General features: G+C 35.2%; 1 protein-coding gene across 2 annotated transcripts in view; it reads right to left on the reverse strand.

Annotated features, from left to right (window-relative positions):
• LOC141410403 (pancreatic alpha-amylase-like) overlaps positions 1–20,580 on the reverse strand; it is a 32,646-nt gene that overhangs the window by 6,019 nt on the left and 6,047 nt on the right. For both annotated transcript variants that reach the window (XM_074050880.1, XM_020182217.2), the window contains exons 2-4: positions 1,777–1,990; positions 1,300–1,446; positions 318–515 (exon numbers count right to left, since the gene is read on the reverse strand). In XM_074050880.1, coding sequence (XP_073906981.1) covers positions 318–515; positions 1,300–1,446; positions 1,777–1,944 — 513 coding nt within the window. In that variant the 5' untranslated portion in view covers positions 1,945–1,990. The remainder of the gene's footprint in view (positions 1–317; positions 516–1,299; positions 1,447–1,776; positions 1,991–20,580) is intronic.

Genomic DNA, 20,580 nt, shown 5'->3' on the forward strand with positions numbered 1-20,580 from the left:
AGTAGGTCTGAGGATTTTTCTTTATTCTGAGTGTGTGCTTGTGTGTGTGTGTGTGTGTTTGCATATTTGTATGTGGTGCAGGTGTTCAAACTCAAAGTCTCAAGCATGTTAGGCATTGCTCTACCATGTAGCCCCATGCTTTGTGGAAAGGTTTTGAATAGTGAGGTGAGTTCTTATTTTTATACAGACAGTTCTGGTAACTTGTATCTAAGGGATATAACTTAATATTTGAAATGGTGTTTAGTAAGTCATAGCTGCATATTAAAGGCACAGACGGTTCTTTATTCTGATAATTAAGAAGAAAAGCACAAAGTTACCTGAGAAGCATCACTATAGGTCTCAATGCCTCCACTTGAAGTTTTGCATTTACCATCATTAAAATCCCATGCTGAGTATGGAACTGCAGAAAACTCCCTGTTCTGAGCGTTGAAATAACTTCCACAAGTACTGCCTGTCCCTGAACCTCTACTCTCAGCACACATGTGGTTAATTACAGCATCCACATAGATACGCACCTGAAAAGCAAAGTCTGTACTTTAACTTTAGGTAGAAAAATAAAGCTTTATTCAGTGAACTTTACAGCATATGAAGGAAACTTCAAACTATCTCTTTGCTACTTTATAACTGTATTTCCTATAGTAGCAAAACTAAGATTGATGTGAAAACAATTTGAAATGAAGACCTACAAACATTCTAGCTCCTTCAGAAAACATTTATATAACTGATAAATGGAGAAAACTAGAAAATACCATAACTACGAAGAATGAAAAGAGTCTTTTTTGCAGAGGAAGGAATCAACCAAGAAAGGGGAGATTCTTCACTTCTGAAATTTCAGTGGGTCCCAAGGAAAGAAGCTGTTAGCTTCTACTCTCTGGTTAGCATCTGAAGGCAGGAAGATAAATGTTACAGTCTCTATGATTCTCATTTTAAGGAGAAAATGGCTATTCACTATTAAAAACAATGATGGTGATAAAAACCCAGGAAATATGGGTGGGTATATAGATCACATAAACCTGACAGCATCCTAACTGGTAATGGGTATATTATAAGGGTTAACAGTCAAGGTTCTGTTTTGTAAGTCTACTTGTCTTTCAAATCTAAATGACCTATCCTTTAGTAGATGAGTGGTATGTATACAAAAATTGAACATGAGATAATAATTCATTTTGAGTTACAGCTGAAGTATGAAGTAAGAATTGTAAAAGTATGAAAATGAAAAGCTTCTCAAGCACACCAAGAGACAGGAGACTGAAATTATTTTTGTGCATGACACTTTTAGAAGAAGCTTGATTCACTTACACCAACATTGTTGCACCTAGTCACCATGTCTCTGAATTCATCTTCATTTCCAGATCTTGTGCATATTTTATAACTAATTGGTTGATATCTTTCCCACCAAGGTCTAAAAGGACTGTTAACTATAATATTTTCATTGGGAGGAGACACCTACAAATAAAAACGGTTTATTAAATTCTAATTATGATTTATTCATATAATTATAAGTTCTAGAAACTAATCAAGAATCTAAAGTATTACTAAAGCAATGAATTACTTTATAACAGCTTGCAAATATTAACAGCACATTGGAGAAGTCCTGTTAATGTCCTAAAGCAAATATAAAGTTGCCAAGCATACTAAATTTTTTCTTCTTCAGAAAACTGTTTTAGAATACTTATATTTAAAATAAATGTTTTTCCAGATTCAGCAAAACTGACTAAAATAGCATTTTCCATAAGCACAGTAAATTCTTCAATTTATACCCTGCACCAAACTTACCTGTACACCTCCATATCCATTGGGGGCTAAGTATCTCTCACATTCCTTAGCAATATCAACCCAGCGCCACTCAAACAGGTGGACGATAGAGGTCCGTCCCTGCTGAGTTTGTGGATCATATTGAGCCCAGCTTAGCCCAATGGCTGAAAGGAACAGGAGGAACTTCATTTTGATTCGAAGTTGTCAGTGTTCGTTCTAGCTCCTATTTATCTACCTGAGAAAAAGCTCAGTTTACAAATTAAATGGTAACATGATTAAATATGTAGAGTACAAATTATTAATCTTAAAAGAGTTATCAAGAGTTGATTCAACAGGTGAAGTAAATCCATAAACTCTCCCAGGAATATGCCTCTTGAAGATTTAGTGATTTTTTCATATCAAAGGATTATTAACCTTTTCAAACATCTGGCATTTGATATACATAAACAGTCATTATTCGTATATTATTTTATTAGTGTTAGATCTTATTTCTAATGTCCTGCATTAATAGAAGGAAAATTACTTCTAGAGCCAACTGAATTTGTACCCAAATACTGTTTCACCAGTCTTCAAGCGTTTGCAATATTTCCATTTGAAAAAACACAGGGTAATAAATTCAGCAGTTTCTCTCTCCCAACACAATTTTGTAGGTCTATAAACACTTCCATTAAGATTTAATCATATGCCCAGTGTGATGGTGAACACCTGATATCAAGGCACAATGATTATGAGTTTAAGGCAAGTCTGTGATACATAGAAAGATGCTGTCTCAAAGCAAAACTAAAAAAGATTTAAGAAGGATGTGAAATTTAAATGTCCCTGAATTGTGAAGAAGTCGACATTTCACCCTTTCTTGAGTCATGTGGTTAATATGTGGCAAGAAGAGTAGTATTTTTGATGGCCAAATATATTTCATATCTCACTGAATAAAAGAATTCACACTCTTTTCCTCCTTAACGTTAATGACATCTTTTGAAAGAGAATAATTGTACAAGTGAAGAAAAATTCAAATCCATGGAATATTCGGAGTGAGCATTGTGTTTTTACCATGCACTAGGGTATAGTTAGGGATAAAATGATGGGCAAGACACAAAGATTCCTTATGTAAGAGAACTTACATTCTAGTGGAAGAAGGAGAAACTATGTAAGTAAACATATTAGTAATAAAAGTGATGATAAAATGATTTCAAATTGTAACAAGACCCACTATGAAGTTCAGTATTAAAATTAGAACGTGGTTTCACAATCAGGCTATTTGAGACTAAGTAGTTAGGTAAAGTATCATTGAGAAAAGTGACCTTGACTGTGATTTGATGATTAAAGCACCAGTCATTTGAAGATTAAAGAAAGAGCACTCAAGTTAAAGGAATTGCTCACTGATGAAAAAACCTTATAATACCCAAGGAACATTAGTTTTAAAAATAAATTAGCAAAAGAGATTAAAAAAAAAAAAGAATTAACCTAGAAGGTAACACACACGCACAGGAAATCAATGTGAGTCAACTCCCTGTATAGCTATCCTTATCTCAACCAGCAAAAACCCTTGTTCCTTCCTATTATTGCTTATACTCTCTCTACAACAAAATTAGAGATAAGTGCAAAATAGTTTCTGCTGGTATTGAGGGGGTAGGGGGAGAGGGAGGGGGCGGAGTGGGTGGTAAGGGAGGGGGTGGGGGCAGGGGGGAGAAATGACTCAAGCCTTGTATGCACATATGAATAATAAAACAATAAATAAAAAAACAAATTAGCAAAAAAGACAGCAGGCTGAAAAATAGGAAGGTAACACTGATGAGGTTAGAGAAGTGTCAGGCTAATTCATACTTGTAGAATATAAATAAAGGGTTCTTGAGGCTATAAGGTTGAGGGGATGAATTCAAGTATGACATATTGAAGAACATTTATAAATTCCACAATACACCCACATCCAGCACAAGATAAATAAATAAATAAATATGAATAGTCAAATCTAAAAATAAAAAAAAGTTGCTGAAAGACTATGCAATACTTTCAGAGTAAAAGATTCTTGCCTCTGGGAAGAAACCAGATTATTGGAGTGTAAGAGTGGAAGAAGGGAGACATTCAGAAGACTTTTATTGTGGTCCTAGTAAGAGGTGGGTGGCTTGAACTGAGGCATAACAGGATATGCTTCATGGACTGACAGGCAATAGGCTTATGAAAAGGTTAGAACAGAAGAAGGAGGGAAAGAGAAATACTAAGGGTAGATATTTGGTGGTGATAGTATTTATTAAGACAAAGAAAAAGGAGATGCTAACCCTGGGAAAGGTTATAAAGAATGTAATGGACCTTGTAAATAATCACAGTGCTTTCCTTTGATCCTTCCCACTCCCACTAAACCACATGAACACTATTCAGATTTAAAACACAATATCATAGTATAGACACAGGATTCCAAGTGCTTTTCTTTTCCCTATGATCCCCTTCCACCATCCTTGTGAATGATGTACATTCAGCTGAAGCAACACCTTTATGAAATCTACCCTTATATTCCCAGGTATAATTAATAACTCCTCTTCTGTGGCACAGCTTTATAGCTTATATGACATAATTAAATTGCATTTAATTTATATTGTAAATGTATTATAAATAAATTAGTACATGTTTACCATTGTAGACCATTTTTTTCTTAAAGTCAAACTTCCATCTAATATTCCTAGAACCTAGAAAATGATTAGCATGATGCCTTCTTTGTTCAATGGCCATAATATACAATATTTAAGTTCTAGATATTACAGATCACATTAACAAAACACGGGTTATTTCCTCTTGTTTTAATAATAAATGAACCCCATGTCAAAAGTTATGTAATATGCTGTACTCTAATCCTTGTAAAACTTTGTCACATGAAGAAATTGAGGACCAGAGGGAATGAATAAATTTCCCAGGCTTATATACAAATGAGAAAAGCAGACTTTGACAATAAGTCTGATTTCAAATCAGTGATTTCTGTATTTCATCAAAATTTGTTCTGGAATTATGAAGTTGTGACTTCCAATGTAGTAGCCACAAGCATGAACTGGCTATTTAGCAGTTGAAATATTGCCAGGGTAAACAGATATGTGCTGTAAGACTAAAATAGACTTTGAAATAAAATTAGTATGTAGGGAGAATATAAAAATGTTAGTAATTTGTATGTTGTTTGCACATTAAAATGATATTTTGTAACACATTAGGGCTAAATAAAATTTGTGTTTCATGTCCTTGGTTTGATTTTTGAATCTCTTTAACTAGCCAATGAAAATTTTATATTTCATACAACACATTCATTATATTCTATTAGATTGAGCTGTTCTACAGGTTCTGTTAAATTGGAGAAGAGACACAGCCATACAAAAACATACAATAATTACAAAATTAAGGATGTGATCACTGCTTTAAGACAGCTAAGAATAAACTGCTTGTGTATTTTATTGGTGCAAAAATCATTTCTGAGAGATAGGAATAGGGAAAGATAAAATGAACTTAGAATGGGCTGAACTTCAATGGAAATAGATGAATATAAATTGCTTTATAGCAAGAAAAAGCAGAATTATCAATTATGAGAAATGGGAAAGGAGAATGGCAAGAGGCAAGTACAATATTTCAGGACTACTCATTTTTAAATGTTTTATTAATATATAAGAGTTCTACAGGTGGTTCATTGTGACAATGTCCTACATGCATACAATGTACCCTGGTTTTGGTTCATTCTTCAATTATTCTCCATCACAGAACCATTGTTAGGTAAGGGAAAGAAATGGGTGTCAATGTAAGAAAGGTATTTTGGGGATGCTCAAAGTCATGAGGAAAAAAACAAATTTTATATGAAATCCAAAAGTACTGTTTTGTTTGTTTTATGTTTTAAACAGGAAAGTAACTTTATTAGAAGTTTTAAAGAACATCAAAAGGATTAAAAGGCAGAGACAACTGAGAAACACTTGAAGTCATGAAAGTAACAGGAGAACTAAGGATGTGGAAAGGAAAGGGAAAAGAAGGAATTGGAAAAGGGGCATAAGAAAAGGTGGTGGATATGGCCAAAATATACAGCATGCAATTATGGCAATATCACAATAAAACCCCTTAAATTGTACAATAGGTACATATTAATTTTTAAAAAATGCTTATGCATTAATAAACAGAGCAGTAATGAAAATGTGAACCAGGATTATAGCAGTAAGAAAGAAAAATAAGAGGGCATAATAGATTAGTATTCACACCTAGGTGGAGTTTCTTCAAAAATGGTCCATGGGATGGGTTTGTGACTTTAAATATACCTGGAATGTCACACAACAAGAAACCAACCAAAATTTGATTGGGATTTGCACAGAAAACTTGATCTCTTAAAGAGATCTGAGACTTTTGTGCTCTGAGCATACCTGGGATGAAGGAGAAGGTAAAGAGATCTAAAAGACCTACCATTCCAATCATTTTAGTTGACCTACCAGCTAAAAATACTGAATGGGGGAAGCAGAACCAACTGGTTAACCCATAGAATTGTGAAACAAGAGTTATTGTTATTCAGCAATAAGTAACTAATGTAGAGAGGAGAGATGCCATAGATTTGATGGAAACTGGTTACAGGAAATGGGAGATTTTGGAATATAATAGAACAGAGAATACAAAGAGTGAGATGGCTCTTTGATTTCACTTTTGTGTGAGTAAAGAATGGCATTACATTTATCACTTATAGTGCATCTATAGGCCGACTGGGTTTAGGGAAACTTAAAAATTAACATAGATAAATGTTCCATTTTGAAGTATCACTTTTAAAACAAGTAGAAATATAAAGACAATTTAAAATAGCTATGAAGAAAGAAGCTGACAGGTTTGGAAATTTTCAACAAGGCAGTAGTTGATTGAGGAACAACATACAAATATTTCACCATGGGTTTAGCTGATACTGACCGGAACAGATGCAATAACAATTTCAATAATCAGACCAATACACTGAATTTAAATTTTTCAGAGCAGGAGAACTGGATTCTTGACAGCTGAAAAGGTACCAAGGACAGGAGGAATACAAAATCGTAAGTTTCAGTGAAGTTTACTTGTTTATGTAATGAGAAATAGAAGGAACTAGAAGCAGAGGAAAAAGAGGTGTCTTCAAAGGGAGGGCTGTTTCATTACCAGAGAATGGTTTTCAGAAGAATAGAGAAGGCTCATTTGCAGGGAATACAAAAGACTAATAGGATATGATTATTATAATCAAAATAAGCCAGAAGGCAGACTAGATAGTGGGTGATATGCAACTGATCTTGTAATGGTTTGAGAGCCAGAGAAGAAGGCATCATTTGAATTTCACACTGACTGAATTCCCAAAGGCCAAAATGTATTAGTACAGAACATGACCTTAAAAATGAGATAAACTCTATGTCCTGACCTTTCCACTTATCAGAACCCTGAAAAATAACCTGTCTAAATTTGATTTATCTGTGAACTAGAAAAAAGAATTCACACTTCATAGAGTTATTATCTTAATTAAACAAAATAATGCAAATATAACTGTTATCTTAGTGTACTGAAACAGGAAAATCTCAGGACATGTACTTGTTATAATATTGCTGTCATTATGGTATTATTATCTTTAATAATGGCTGTACTATAAACTCATGCTCTGTTCCCACCCTCACAGCATCATCATGTGACCATGCTATCATTCCATTCTACACTTTCCAACTTGTATAATTCTTTGTATTTCTCATAAATACTCTCTTATCCCCAAAGGAACAGAAGGGCATAAGAAGCAATGAACACTGTTTTCCACATGGAATTTTTGCACATTTTTCTGTTATTTTTCTTTATCTCTTTCCTTCCTTCCCTCCTTCCTTCCTTCCTTCCTTCCTTCCTCATACTGATCCTATGGCCTTTCTCTTTCTGCCCCTCTTTAGGGTTTCTAACAGATGCCTATTAGTTTTGAAATATACTTACTATTGCCTCGTCAGATAACTGACCTGTTGCTCTTCTAAGAACAAATTTGTGGTTTTCACAATTCATCTAGGATATTATTAAAATAAGTGGTATCTTACAGGTATGTGGGAGGGGATTTCATTGGCACATTTAGATAGGTAGAGATATATAAACATACAATAAGTTTCAACTAGGTCAGCTATTTTCCTATATTTGTTCATTTCATTTGTTTCTTACCTTAAATAAGCAACTGAAGAGCCATAGAACTCACGAGAGGCCTCAAACTAACCAAAATATATTTATATCCTCTGAAATAAAGTCTACAAATGAATCCGTGATGTAGTTGATACCAAAGACATAACAAAAATGGAGCGATGAAATAGTTGTTATATCTACTTCCTGGAATGACATCATGAAATAGTAACCCTCAGTTATTAATAATAACATAGATGCTCTGTTGTCCAAATCTCTTTATTTTCTGCATTGTCATACAAGCAGGAAATTATATTTCTGAAGGTCTATGAATACTATAATGTGTCAAATGAGGTAGCATGGGGATTACTTAAAAATGTGAAATAGGGCCAGAAACTTAGCTAAGTAGTAGAACATGTGCTTAGCATGTGTGACCCTTGGTCAATTCTGAAGATCACACACACACACATACACACAAACAAAAAACAGGATATTTGATAATATCCTAAAAGAAAAGCAATTCTCCTTAAGAAGTATCTATTTTTGAAGTTTCAACAAACATCCATTGTTGCCCTGTGGTCCTTAGTGCAGTGGCCTGCCTTCATCTCTCCTTATCCATTTTAATGGTATACTAATAAATCTTTGCTCTTTCCTGAAAAACATGTATGATATTTATGGGATACAGAGTGAAATTTCAAAACACAGACACTGTGTATACTGATCAAAATAGGTATTTTTAGGAATAAATTTGTATTTCATCAAAATTTTAATGAAAATTTCCTTCTATCATCACTTTGTATTTGATGGAGTCTTCAAGCCTCTGTCTTCTAATGATTCATATAATATTTATTATTTTTTTAATTATACTTACCTCATAAATATAATAATTGCAATTTAATGAAAGAATTGCTTTTATATTTAAGAAGATGGAACTACCCTGATTTGTAATCACATATTACATAATGTACTGAATTATCACATTGTACCCTATAAATAACTGTATCTCAAACAAAAATAAGAAAATGTAAAATGTAAGTTTTAAAAGTCCAATCCAATGTAAAGAAAATTCTAACTGAAAAGTACCCAGTTGATAGTGCTCTCAAAATTTTTTCAATTCATCTTATTTTACAGATATTTATTAAATTATTTATTATCCAGAATATGAATAACATTATAGTGGGAAAACTCTATTGTGAATTTAAGATGTCTCTTTACAAATTGAGAAACATAGTCAGTAATTTAGCTTAAACTCTTAAATCTTGCCGAAGGCAGACTTAAATAAATTGAAAAAGTTCTATTAACATCTTAAGCAAAAAGTAGTAGCTTCTAAGAAATGTTTCTCATTTTGATTTAACACACCCCACACACCCTGAAAAACAGAACTGTGATTATCCTTACTTTTAAATGAAGAAACAGACCCATGGAACCAGTAAGTAACAATATTTCTCCACATTCAAACTGTAGATAATATTGGGACTGAAATTGGAAGCCAAGCAATGCAACTCTACAGTTATCTTGATAACTACAATATCCCTCATTGGGTTGTTATGAAAATCAAACAAGATATTGTTGTTGAATATATTTTGGACTATATAAAGTTATATATAAATATATATGTCAAGTAAGGATATGTTTAGGTGATTGCAGAAATAGTGAGGTTATTCTCAGAATTGTTTTTCAAATATTCCCTCTAAATGTAATTATGTTTTTAATTACAGTCATTATTTGTAGCTCTCTTTCTCTCTCTCTCTCTCTCTCTCTCTCTCTCTCTCTCTCTCTTTCACTTTCAGAGAGCATATTACTTTTCACAAATATTTTGTGCTCTTTCTTTAGGTGAATTGTTCTCTACTGTCCTGTTGATTTTGGTAGTGTCAATGTGATTTGCTTTGGCAATAGATATGAGAAATACAATATTGTACTTTAAGGTATCCTAAACACTAAAAAAATCATATGTCAAAATGAAGTTTATATTACCATTGCAAAACGACTACTGAGAACAACTTGTAGACCTGAGATAAACATGAAAGATAGAATTGGTTATTATAAGTTTCTGAAAATGTTAAAAATTCTGTATTCATTCTTATATAGAAAGTACATCAACCATATTCACCTTTTTAATATACTGCTTTTATTATCCCTGTCCTGTTAGTGACCTCCCCTTAGCGTGACTTGTTTTTCATAATATTACTTGTATTTGTATTGGGCCTATCTTCCATATATGACAGAAAATGTGGATTTTGACTTTCTGAACCTGGCCAACTTAATTGCATATGATGTTATGCAATTAAATCCATTTATCTGCAAACAACAAAATTTCATTCTTCATTGTGACCAAATAAAATTCCATTCTATATAAATACCATATTTTCCTAATTCATTCATTACTATTGGGACATCTTGGCTGTTTCCATAGCTTAGTTATTGTGAATATGCTACAATAAACATGGGTGTACAGGTGCATTTCTTATAACCTGACTTACATTCCTTCAGGTATCATATGACAATTCTATTTTTAGTTTTTTGAGGAGTCTCTAAACTGTTTTCCATAGTGGTTGTACTAATTTATATTCCTACCAACAATGTATGAGGGTTCCTTTTACCCCACATCATTGCCAATATTCTTAATTTTATTTAATAAATTTGTTTAGCTTTGGTCATTTTAAAACCACTTCTCTAAAGACAATCCTCTCATTTTATTGATGAAAAACAAGATATAAGAATGAGTCACATGGCATAACTTATACAAATAACAAGTTATAAAATCAAGAAAATCTTTTCTTTTGGTAAATAGTTGAAGAAGTAATATTGTTAGGATACCTTTAATACAAATATAATGATTACCAACATCCATGGTTGCTTAAATTTTCTCTAGAAAAAAGATTTTTTAAAAAGTGTTAGATTATTAGAATATGGACACCAAATAAGAAGCAAATAATGTAGAAACAAATATTAACAGGAAAAAAGCACAGTCAAATGTCAAGAGGAAACCCAAGAAATGTGCTCAGCATTACTGGTAATTTGGGAAAATTAAAATTAATCTGAATAATTATATTCTTCTTTAAGAAAGTCAAAATAAGAGGCTTGATAACATCAACTTTTTGTTAAAGTGTGGGAAATGGTGCTATGATATACTGTAACACCAGTACAGGGAGTAAAATTTGGAACTTTTCCAAGGGCAATATTACAAAAGAGTGAAATTAGAAATGTTCTGGAAATTCCATTTATACTTATTTAATCTATAATAGTATGAATCTGTGCATACCAGGTGTCATACACACAGATGTTTATTAAAACCTGTGGATAACAGCCAAATCTCTGGAATTAAATATTCTTTACATCAGAACTATCTAAGATATTATCAATAAAAGTCTACCATGTGGTCTCATTCTAATTGTATATTGTGTACTATTCTGATCTGTTAAAAGACTCACTTTTTGACCCCATATGTGGGAATTTATATAAGAGCATGCTAGCTAGATGTTCACTTAGTCAAGTTATTTAGCATTGTATAATTCTCCTTGGTTTTATAATTCTGGTCAAGGGTATCTTGAGTATTTTAAAATTTCATTGTGGATTTCTTATTACTTATTAATATTGAATTATTCTTTTGCTTTAACTTTTTAAACATTAATTGATAGAGAAATAAACAATTTCTAAATTTTCCTGTCAGAAAAAACAATTTATATTAATGTCTAGGGTGTGAGGGCGATCTGGCTGAGACATCTGTCACCCCATTGATCACCTGGGTTGATTCAGCAGCTCTGGCTGTCTAGGCAGGTGTCCTCTTCCTCCTTCAATGCTCCATGAGTGTCCCTCCCAAACCTGTAGGCTTGGTGAAAGAGAACAATCATCCCCTATAGAGGAGAACCTCCAAACAAGCTCTCACATTTATATTATTATCTATAACAATATTATCTTGGGTATGTATTTGGCCCACTATTTATTTATTTATTTATCTATTTAATTTTGGCAATGCTTAGGATTTGAACCCAGGGCCTCACATGTTAGCAGGTGCTCTACACTTGAGTCACATTCCCAGCCCTTTTTTGCTTAGTTGTTTTTCAAATATGCCCTCATGTTTTTTGCCTATGGCAATCTTACAACTATGATTCTCCTACTTATCCTCTCATATATCTGGGATTACATTCACATGTCACCACACCCAGCTTGTTGGTCTAGATGTGTTCTCACTAATGTTTTGCCCTGGTTTACCTAAAACTATGCTTCTCCCAATCGCCAACTCTCAAGAAGCTGGATTATACCAGCCCAACTCATTTTTCAAATTTTATTCTTCTTTGGAAGTCTGGGTTGATATTTTTATCAGATATGGAAAACCAAACTATATATTGTTTCACTCATTTGATTTTCCACTTTTTTAGAACTATAATCAAATATGCAAAACTCACCATTATACTACAAAATATCATTTAAATTCTGCCTGATACTGTCCATTTTGAAATTTTGTACAATTTCATTAATATATTTGTAGAGTAATATATGCTCTGCTGAGTTAGTCTATCATGTATAGAACAGCACCTTTCAGGCTATACCTTATATTGAGCAATTCCGTTTTATAAAGCAAAACTTTGCCATGAGTTACTCCATTTTGAGTATAAGTGCCAAAGTAAAATGACCCCACTTTTTTTATACAAGTAAACAAATAATCATCTTGCAGCACATCAGCAGGTACAAACTAAAGAATACTTTATTCATGCTAATAAAAATCCTACCTGTGAATATTACAAATCCTATCAAAGGCACCAGACACATGAGCTGATCCATTACACCTGTTTTAAGCTTCACAATCTAAGATTATAGAACAAGGAGCACCCCAAGATGATGGCAAACCATACTGATCAATTCCACAGTTGTATTTCATCAGACTTGCCCAGGAAGATTGATAGAGAAAGAACTTCCATTTGTTCTGGGTTATAGCTCAAGCATGGTTTCTCCTGCCCATGACATATGGTCCACTTAAAGCTGAGAATCCAAAATGGCACTCGGAACTGCCCTTCAATTGTACTGTGACTGATGCTGTGTTCCTTGGCAGCCCTGAGGTTGTGTTCTTTAATCCATTCTCTGGTCACCTGCAGTGACCTTCTGCAACAGTGTCTGCCTTATACTTTTGCTTTCAGTGCTGACTTTGAATCCCTCAGCCCCTTTAGCCATTATTAGCTGTGGTGTATCTATTTATCATCATGTGAATATAATGTATGTTCTGAGAACTATTGATTTTGCAAATAGAGATTGGAATGGAATAAAAACCTTGTAGTTACCAGTCTCAATTTCCAATATAACTCAAGAGTACTAAGTGAGTTAAATCTGATAAAACTGGTATAGTCAGTGAAATTGTTTTCATTGTATAAATTTTGACACTGAAAAAGCCACAAATATATATGTCTGTGTTAATTTCATAGCTGACTCATGTGGCATTGTCTTTGAAAAGTGTATCTTATTCTTGTCCTCTATCCTCTCTCTCTCTCTCTCTCTCTCTCTCTGTCATTCCACCACAAGCTCACAGCCATGCAGTTCTGTCTCACAAAGATGAAAATCAATAGAGATAGATGACCATGGAAAAACTTTTGAAATCATGAAAATAAATTTCATCCTTTTCAGATCTTTTGCTTTATTAATTGGTCACAGAGGCAAAAAGGTAATAAAGAAAAGTGGCAGCTACAAGTGAGGCTTTCTTGTAACTATACCTGACTATGTGGTTCAGAATCTTCTGGAACTGACTTGAGACAGGAATTTGGAAAACTTTGGTCAAATGGCCACAAAAGGTTTAGAATAGTGAAGGCAGAACTTAAGGGATGATTCTGGTGTGAGCTCAGAAGACCAGAATGGCTATTGCAATGCAAAGAGTGACATTGTGTTTGTAAGGTTTCAGATGAAAGAAGGACTCTGGAAAATGGCCCAGAAGCCATTTGTTTTGCATTGTGCCACAAAATATTTAAACATTTTGTTATTTCCCTGAGGGCTTCTGGGAGGCTCAGTTTAAAGGTGGACATTCCAGTTAAGCTGGCTTTCAGGGAAGCACATCACTGGAGTGATGGCATGGACATTGCTGGCAGATTTTAACCAGAACCACAGTTAGAATCAAGTGCAAAAGTCAAGAGGAGGATTTGGAAAACTTGTAGATTGGCTAGAAAAGGAGCATGTTTATAGTTGGAGCCAAAGAAATCATAGTTGCTGAATAAGTTTGCTCCATTAAAATGAAACAAAGTACTTCACCTCAGAAAACAGGAGGGAATTTCTGGAATTGGCCAAGAAACACCAATGGCCAGCTGAAGTCTTTTCAAATGGCCATTTGAAAGACTTCTAATAAAAGAGGACCACTCCATGGTGCCATGCTCACATATTGCTGATTAGGGAACTTTTATCCTACATTCAGCTATCCAGGCATTCAGAGGCCACTACAACCATGGGCCAAGGTCACCTAGATGTTGCTCAAATTGGCAGCAGGGTTTTTGGTGTCCTGCATGTGATGTTGGTTTTGCAAGCATGAAGAATGCAAGTTCTGAGGTCACAGAGGCTTCCACACAGATTTCACAGGAAGGTCTAGGAGCTCAGGAAATATATGGCAAGGTGAGAAACCTGGTAGGCAGCCCCTGAGAGTGTGATGTGTGGAACTATGAGACTGAATAAAAGCTGAGAGGGAGATATGAAAAGTCAGAGATATCAGTAGCATGGGGGTTTGTTTGTTTGTTGTTTTTGCAGTGCTGGGGTTTGAACTCAAAGCCTCGTGCTTATAAGCCAGGCACTTTACCACGTGATCCACTCTGCCAGCACAATAGCATGGGTGTTGACAGAGGAAAACCATATGCAGTTAATAGAGTAATTACAGGAGAGATGCCATGTGGTCTCAAACCAGCACAGCCACAGAGGGGAATTTCACAAGCCATTTGGACCTCATGTCATAGAACCATGTTCCCCAAACATTAGACATAGAGGTACAGTCTTTAATGTTTGCCTGGCTGGGTTTTGGTCTTGCCTTGTTTCAATTTGTCCTATTTCCTACTTGTACTCTTGGAATAGGAATGCTTATGCTATGACATTTATGCTGGAAGAGCATAATTTGGGTTTTGAATATTACTGGGACTCATAGCTAAGAGGTATTCATTAATGATGAAGCTCCCTTTTCATTAATGTTTCTTTTATGTTTTTGAATAGAGCATTTTCCGTCCCTTCTTTTTCTTCCCATTGCTCCTCTTGATGCTGTGCAACTGTGTTCTTGATAAGCTAGTTGGTGGTTTTAATTGCCTATTTTCTTACCTTTAATTTAACTTTTGTATTGTGACTGTCTTGGTTGTTAGGTAGGTTGATGTGCTCTTTCTGTCCCTGGCCTGAGATGTCATTTTGCAATAACAAATTCGCAGGTTCAATGCAAGACCAGATGTTTACATATTATGTAGGAAACACCTTGGTGATAATATCTATAATCAGTGAGTGGGGGATAATGGTTATTAGGCTAGATATAAAAATTTTGGTAATTGGTAAAGGTGGCACTAAAAGGGGGATGGCGAAAAAGGTGGGTGGGGGAAAAATTAGGGTAGAGAATTAGAAATCCTAAGCTCCATGACTTCAGAATCCACCTTGAGATGTCAGAGCTCTCCTTGGGTAGTTCTGATTACTTTTCTCTAAAATAACGGCCATAATGTTAGGTGCACATAGAATTCAAGACTGTCCCTTAAATCAACCTTTAATTGTACCTAACAGCCTCCATAATCCCATGCAGCACAGCCAGAAACTGTTTTCTCCTGAAAACAAATCCCCCTGACCATTTCGCTCTCTCTCTCTCTCTCTCTCTCTTTTTTTTTTCTTCCTAACAAGCAGAAGACCAAGCATCAAACAGAATCAAACTCTGCAACTTCCCAGACCTGTAACCCGTGGAAAGCCTGCCTATGCTGCACCATTTCTCCCTACTAGCCAGTTTCAAAGCTGCCTACATGATTCTGGAGAACAAACATGTGAGCATCATGCATAACATGCAGCAACCCTACCCACCCCCTGGGAACATAATCCAGTGCAGCCTTTGGGCAGACTGAAACTTTCCCCTCAACAAAATAGAAAAGCATAATCAGCAAAGTATAATCTAACACCAACAACAGAGATGGGGGGGTGGAACATTGAACCTGCCCCAGAAAATGGGGTGGGGCAAACTCTCAGTGAACTAATGCAAGTAAAACAATAATGGCTGAGAGTGGGGGTAGGGTGACAAGCCAACCTTCCAGAGGAGCTGCTAGCACCCAGTAGAGGTTCAGAGAGGCACAATGGCTGAGAGCAGGATGGGGCAATAGGCCAATCTCCAAAAGCAGACCAGGTGGTAGATTCTGGAGCTGATCACATGCGACAGAGGGCAGCATTCAAAACTGAATTGCCCCACCTTGCTGGGGGAGGAACTGAGCAAACAGAGTTGTACCTGGTGGGCAACACAGCTGCTGCCTGGTAAAAATAACAACAGTTCTGACCACCCTGTTCAAACTGGCAGAATTACCTCACCTCCCATTTGCAATTAACCCCTTGGAAAGAAGGAATCAAATTCTACTCACAAGCCAGTTACTTGGTGAGTCCACATCAGACCTCCTGCTTGTACACCAAAACCAGGATTGGATGCCTAAGGAATAACTCCAGAACTTTTACCAAAAGACTGAACTTTTTGTTGTTCCTGTACCTGGTGCTTTTTTGTTGTGTTTTTCCTATATTATTAACTTCACCATCACACTTTTTTTGTCCCTATTTTTACCCCCTCCACTTTCCCTCCTTTTCCTGTGCTTCAGTCCATTGCTCCCTCCCAACTACTCTTTCCACCCCTTCTCATCCACTATCTCCCCTTCCTTACCTCCCCCTTCCATCCTCCCGCAATCTGTCACCACAATATTCTTCCCTCCTACACACTTACCACCTGCTGACTAGCACACTATACCAGCTGTACACAACCACAGCCCCCTGCAATCCCTGACACAGCATCCTCCATAACAAAAACAGGAATACACACAAACACATACAAGGGCCACAAAACCCAGCAGCTCCCATAATTCTTTTCCCCCACCCACCCTTTTTGCCACCCCCCTTTTAGTGCCACATTTACCAATTACCAAAATTTTTATATCTAGCCTAATAACCATTATCCCCCAAACACTCACTAATTATAGATATTATCACCAAGGGGTTTCCTATATAATAAATAAACAACTGGTCTTGCATTGAACCTGTGAATTTGTTATTGCAAAATGACATCTCAGGCCAGGGACGGAACGAGCACATCAACCTACCTAACAACCAAGACAGTCACAATACAAAAACTAAATCAAGGGAAAGAAAATAGGCAATTAAAACCACCAACTAGCTTATCAAGAACATAGTTGCACAACATCAAGAGGAGCAATTGGAAGAAGAAGGGATGGAAAACACTCTATTCAAAAACATAATTCAATACAAGACTCAGTGTGAAATGAAGAAAATGGATACCCAGCTCCTGACCCCAACAAAACAATGATAAAGCTCACTCAGGAGCCCAGTGGCACTCACAAAAAAACTCTCAAAGAGGAAATCTTGGGACAAATCACTGCGATATTCATGAAGAAGATAAGAAGATACAAGAGGTGGTTAACCAGAATGTAGTCAAGATGCACTCAAGAAATTTCAAGACACCAAAAATAAAGAACATGAGAAGACATAGAAACAAATAAAGGAACTCAGAGAGGACATCAACAAACACCAAAGTGAAACAAAGGACAATATAAAAACAGAGATATATGAATTAGAGATGACAACATAAAATATTAAACAGGAATTGAACAAAGATATAGAAAATCTCAGAAAAAAGTATCAAACAGAGATCCTGGAAATATAAAGTCCCTTTAGTCAAATACAAAACACTGTGGAAAGCCATTCCAGCAGACTAGAACAAGTGGAAAACAGAATCTCAGAGCTCAAAGATAAAATAGAAATTAAAGAAAAAATGGAAGAAATCTTAGCCAAGCAACTCATGAGCTGTGAAAGGAATATGCAAAAACTCCATGACACCATCAAAAGACCAAATCTGAAAATCATGGGCATTGAGGAAGGAGAAGAGGTACAAGCCAAAGAGATACATAATATATTCAATAAAATAATAACAGAAAATTTCCCAAATCTTGAGAAATTTTGCCCATTCAGGTACAGAAACGTCCAGGACACAAAACAGACAAAACCAAAATAAGGCCTCCCCATGGCATATTATCATTAAAACAACAAGCACAGAGAACAAAGAAAGAATATTGAAAGCTGTAAGACAGAAAAAACAAATAACAAATAAACATAAACCCATCAAAATAACAACAGATTTCTCAAGGGAAACCTTAAAAGCAGGAAGGGCATGGAGTGAGGCATTTCAGGCAGTGAATGAAAAAAACTTCATCCTAGGATACTCTACCAGCAAAACTACATTCAAAATTTATGGAGCAATAAAAATCTTCCACAATAAACAACATATGACCACCAAGCCACCACTAAGAAGATCCTTCAAGGAATTCTGCACACAGAAGATGAAATCAAACACAACCACAAGAGGATGAGAAGTATCAAACCACAAGAGAAGAAAAGACAAGTAATCAGAGAGTAGCATTGATTCAGTTGCACACAATCAAACCCTTAAACAACAATAAAAAAAAAACTAAATAGCAGGAATCACCACATACTTATCAATATTAACACTGAATGTCAATGGACTCAACTCCCTTATCAAATGATACCCTTTGACAAACTGGATTAAAAAGGAAGATCTAACAATCTTTTGTTGCAGGAAACCCATCTTACTGACAGAAATATACAGTGCCTTAGGGTGAAAGGCTAGAAGATTTACCAAGCCAATGGCCCCTGAAATCAGACAGGAGTAGAAATACTTATGTCAGACAAAGTAGACTTCAAACTTACATTGGTCAAATGAGATACAGAAGACACTTCATATTAATAAAAGGGAAAAAATACCAAAAGGAAATTAACAATTATCAGCCTATGCACTCAATGTCAGTGCACACAATTTCATCAAACATACACTGAAAGACTTAAAAGCACATATAGACTTCAACCCAGTGGTAGTGGGAGAATTTAATATCCCTCTATCATCAATAGAAAGGTCATCCAAACAGAAACTCAACTAAGAAATCCTAGAACTAAATGACACCATTGATTAAATGGACCTAACAGATGGCTACAGAATATTTCATCTGACAACAACACATTATTTTCAACAGCCTATGTAACTTTCTCCAAAACTTAGGGCACAAAGCAACCCTCAGCAAATACAAGAAAATAGAAATTACACCCTGCATTCTATCTGATCACAATGCATTAAAACTAGAATTTGACAACAAAAATGACAACAGAAATACCACAAACAATTGGAAGATGAACAACACATTGCTCAATGATCAGTGGCTCATAGATGAAATAAAAGAGGAAATTAAAAGTTTCCTGGAAGTTAATGAAAATGAAAACACGACCTACCAGAACCTATGGGACACATCAAAGGCAGTCCTAAGAGGAAAGTTTTATAGCCATGAGTGCAAATATTAAAAGGATGGAAAGATCTCAAATAAATGACCTAATACTACATCTCAAACTCCTTGAAAAACAAGAACAAGCAAAACCCAAAACAAGCAGAAGGAGAAAAATAATAAAAATAAGGGCCAAAATTAATGATACTGAGACCAAAAAAAAATACAAAGAATTAATGAAACAAAAAAGGTGATACTTTGAAAAAATAAACACAATTGACAGACCCTTAGCAAATCTGACTAAAATGAGAGAAAAAAACCCAAATCAGTAAAATCAGAAATGCAAAAGGGGAGATAAAGATAATAACAAACACCAAGGAAATCCAAGGAATCATAAAAGACTACTTTGAGAAATTATATTCCAATAAATTTGAAAATCTTGAAGAAATGGACAAATTTCCAGATACTTATGACCATCTGAATCTCAATCAAGAGGATATTAACCACCTAAACAGATCTATAACATGAAATGAAATTGAAGCACCAATAAAAAGTCTCCCAAAAGAGAAAAGTCCAGGACCTGACAGATTCTATCAGATCTTTAAAGAAGAACTAATACCAATTCTCCTTAAACTTTTCCATGAAGTAAAAAGGGAAGAAATACTGCCGAACTCATTCTATGAAGCCAGAATTACACTCATCCCCAAACCAGACAAAGACACATCCAAAAAAGAGACCTATAGGCCAATCTCCCTAATGAACATGGATGCAAAAATCCTCAATAAAATAATGGCAAACTGAATCCAACAACTTATCAGAAAAATCATTCACAATGACCAAGTTGGCTTCATCCCAGTGATGAAACATACACCAATCAATAAGTGCAATAAAGCACATTAATAGAAGCAAAGATAAAAACCACTTGATTATCTCAATAGATGCAGAAAAGATTCAACACTATTTCATGATAAAAGCTCTAAGGAAACTAGGAATAGAAGGAATGTACCTCAACATTATAAAGGCTATAGATGATAAAACTATAGACAACATCATACTTAAAGGGGAAAATTTAAACCATTTCCCTTAAATTCAGGAACAAAACAAGGATGTCCCCCCTTCCCACTCCTATTCAACATAGTCCTGGAATCCCTAGCCAGAGCAATAAGGCAAGAAGAAGAAATACATGGAATGCAAATAGGTAAATAGTCGATGTATCCCTATTTGCAGATGCCATGATCCTATACCTCAAAGA

Source organism: Castor canadensis, chromosome 12 (assembly GCF_047511655.1).
Source record: "Castor canadensis chromosome 12, mCasCan1.hap1v2, whole genome shotgun sequence".
Classification (NCBI taxonomy): domain Eukaryota; kingdom Metazoa; phylum Chordata; class Mammalia; order Rodentia; family Castoridae; genus Castor; species Castor canadensis.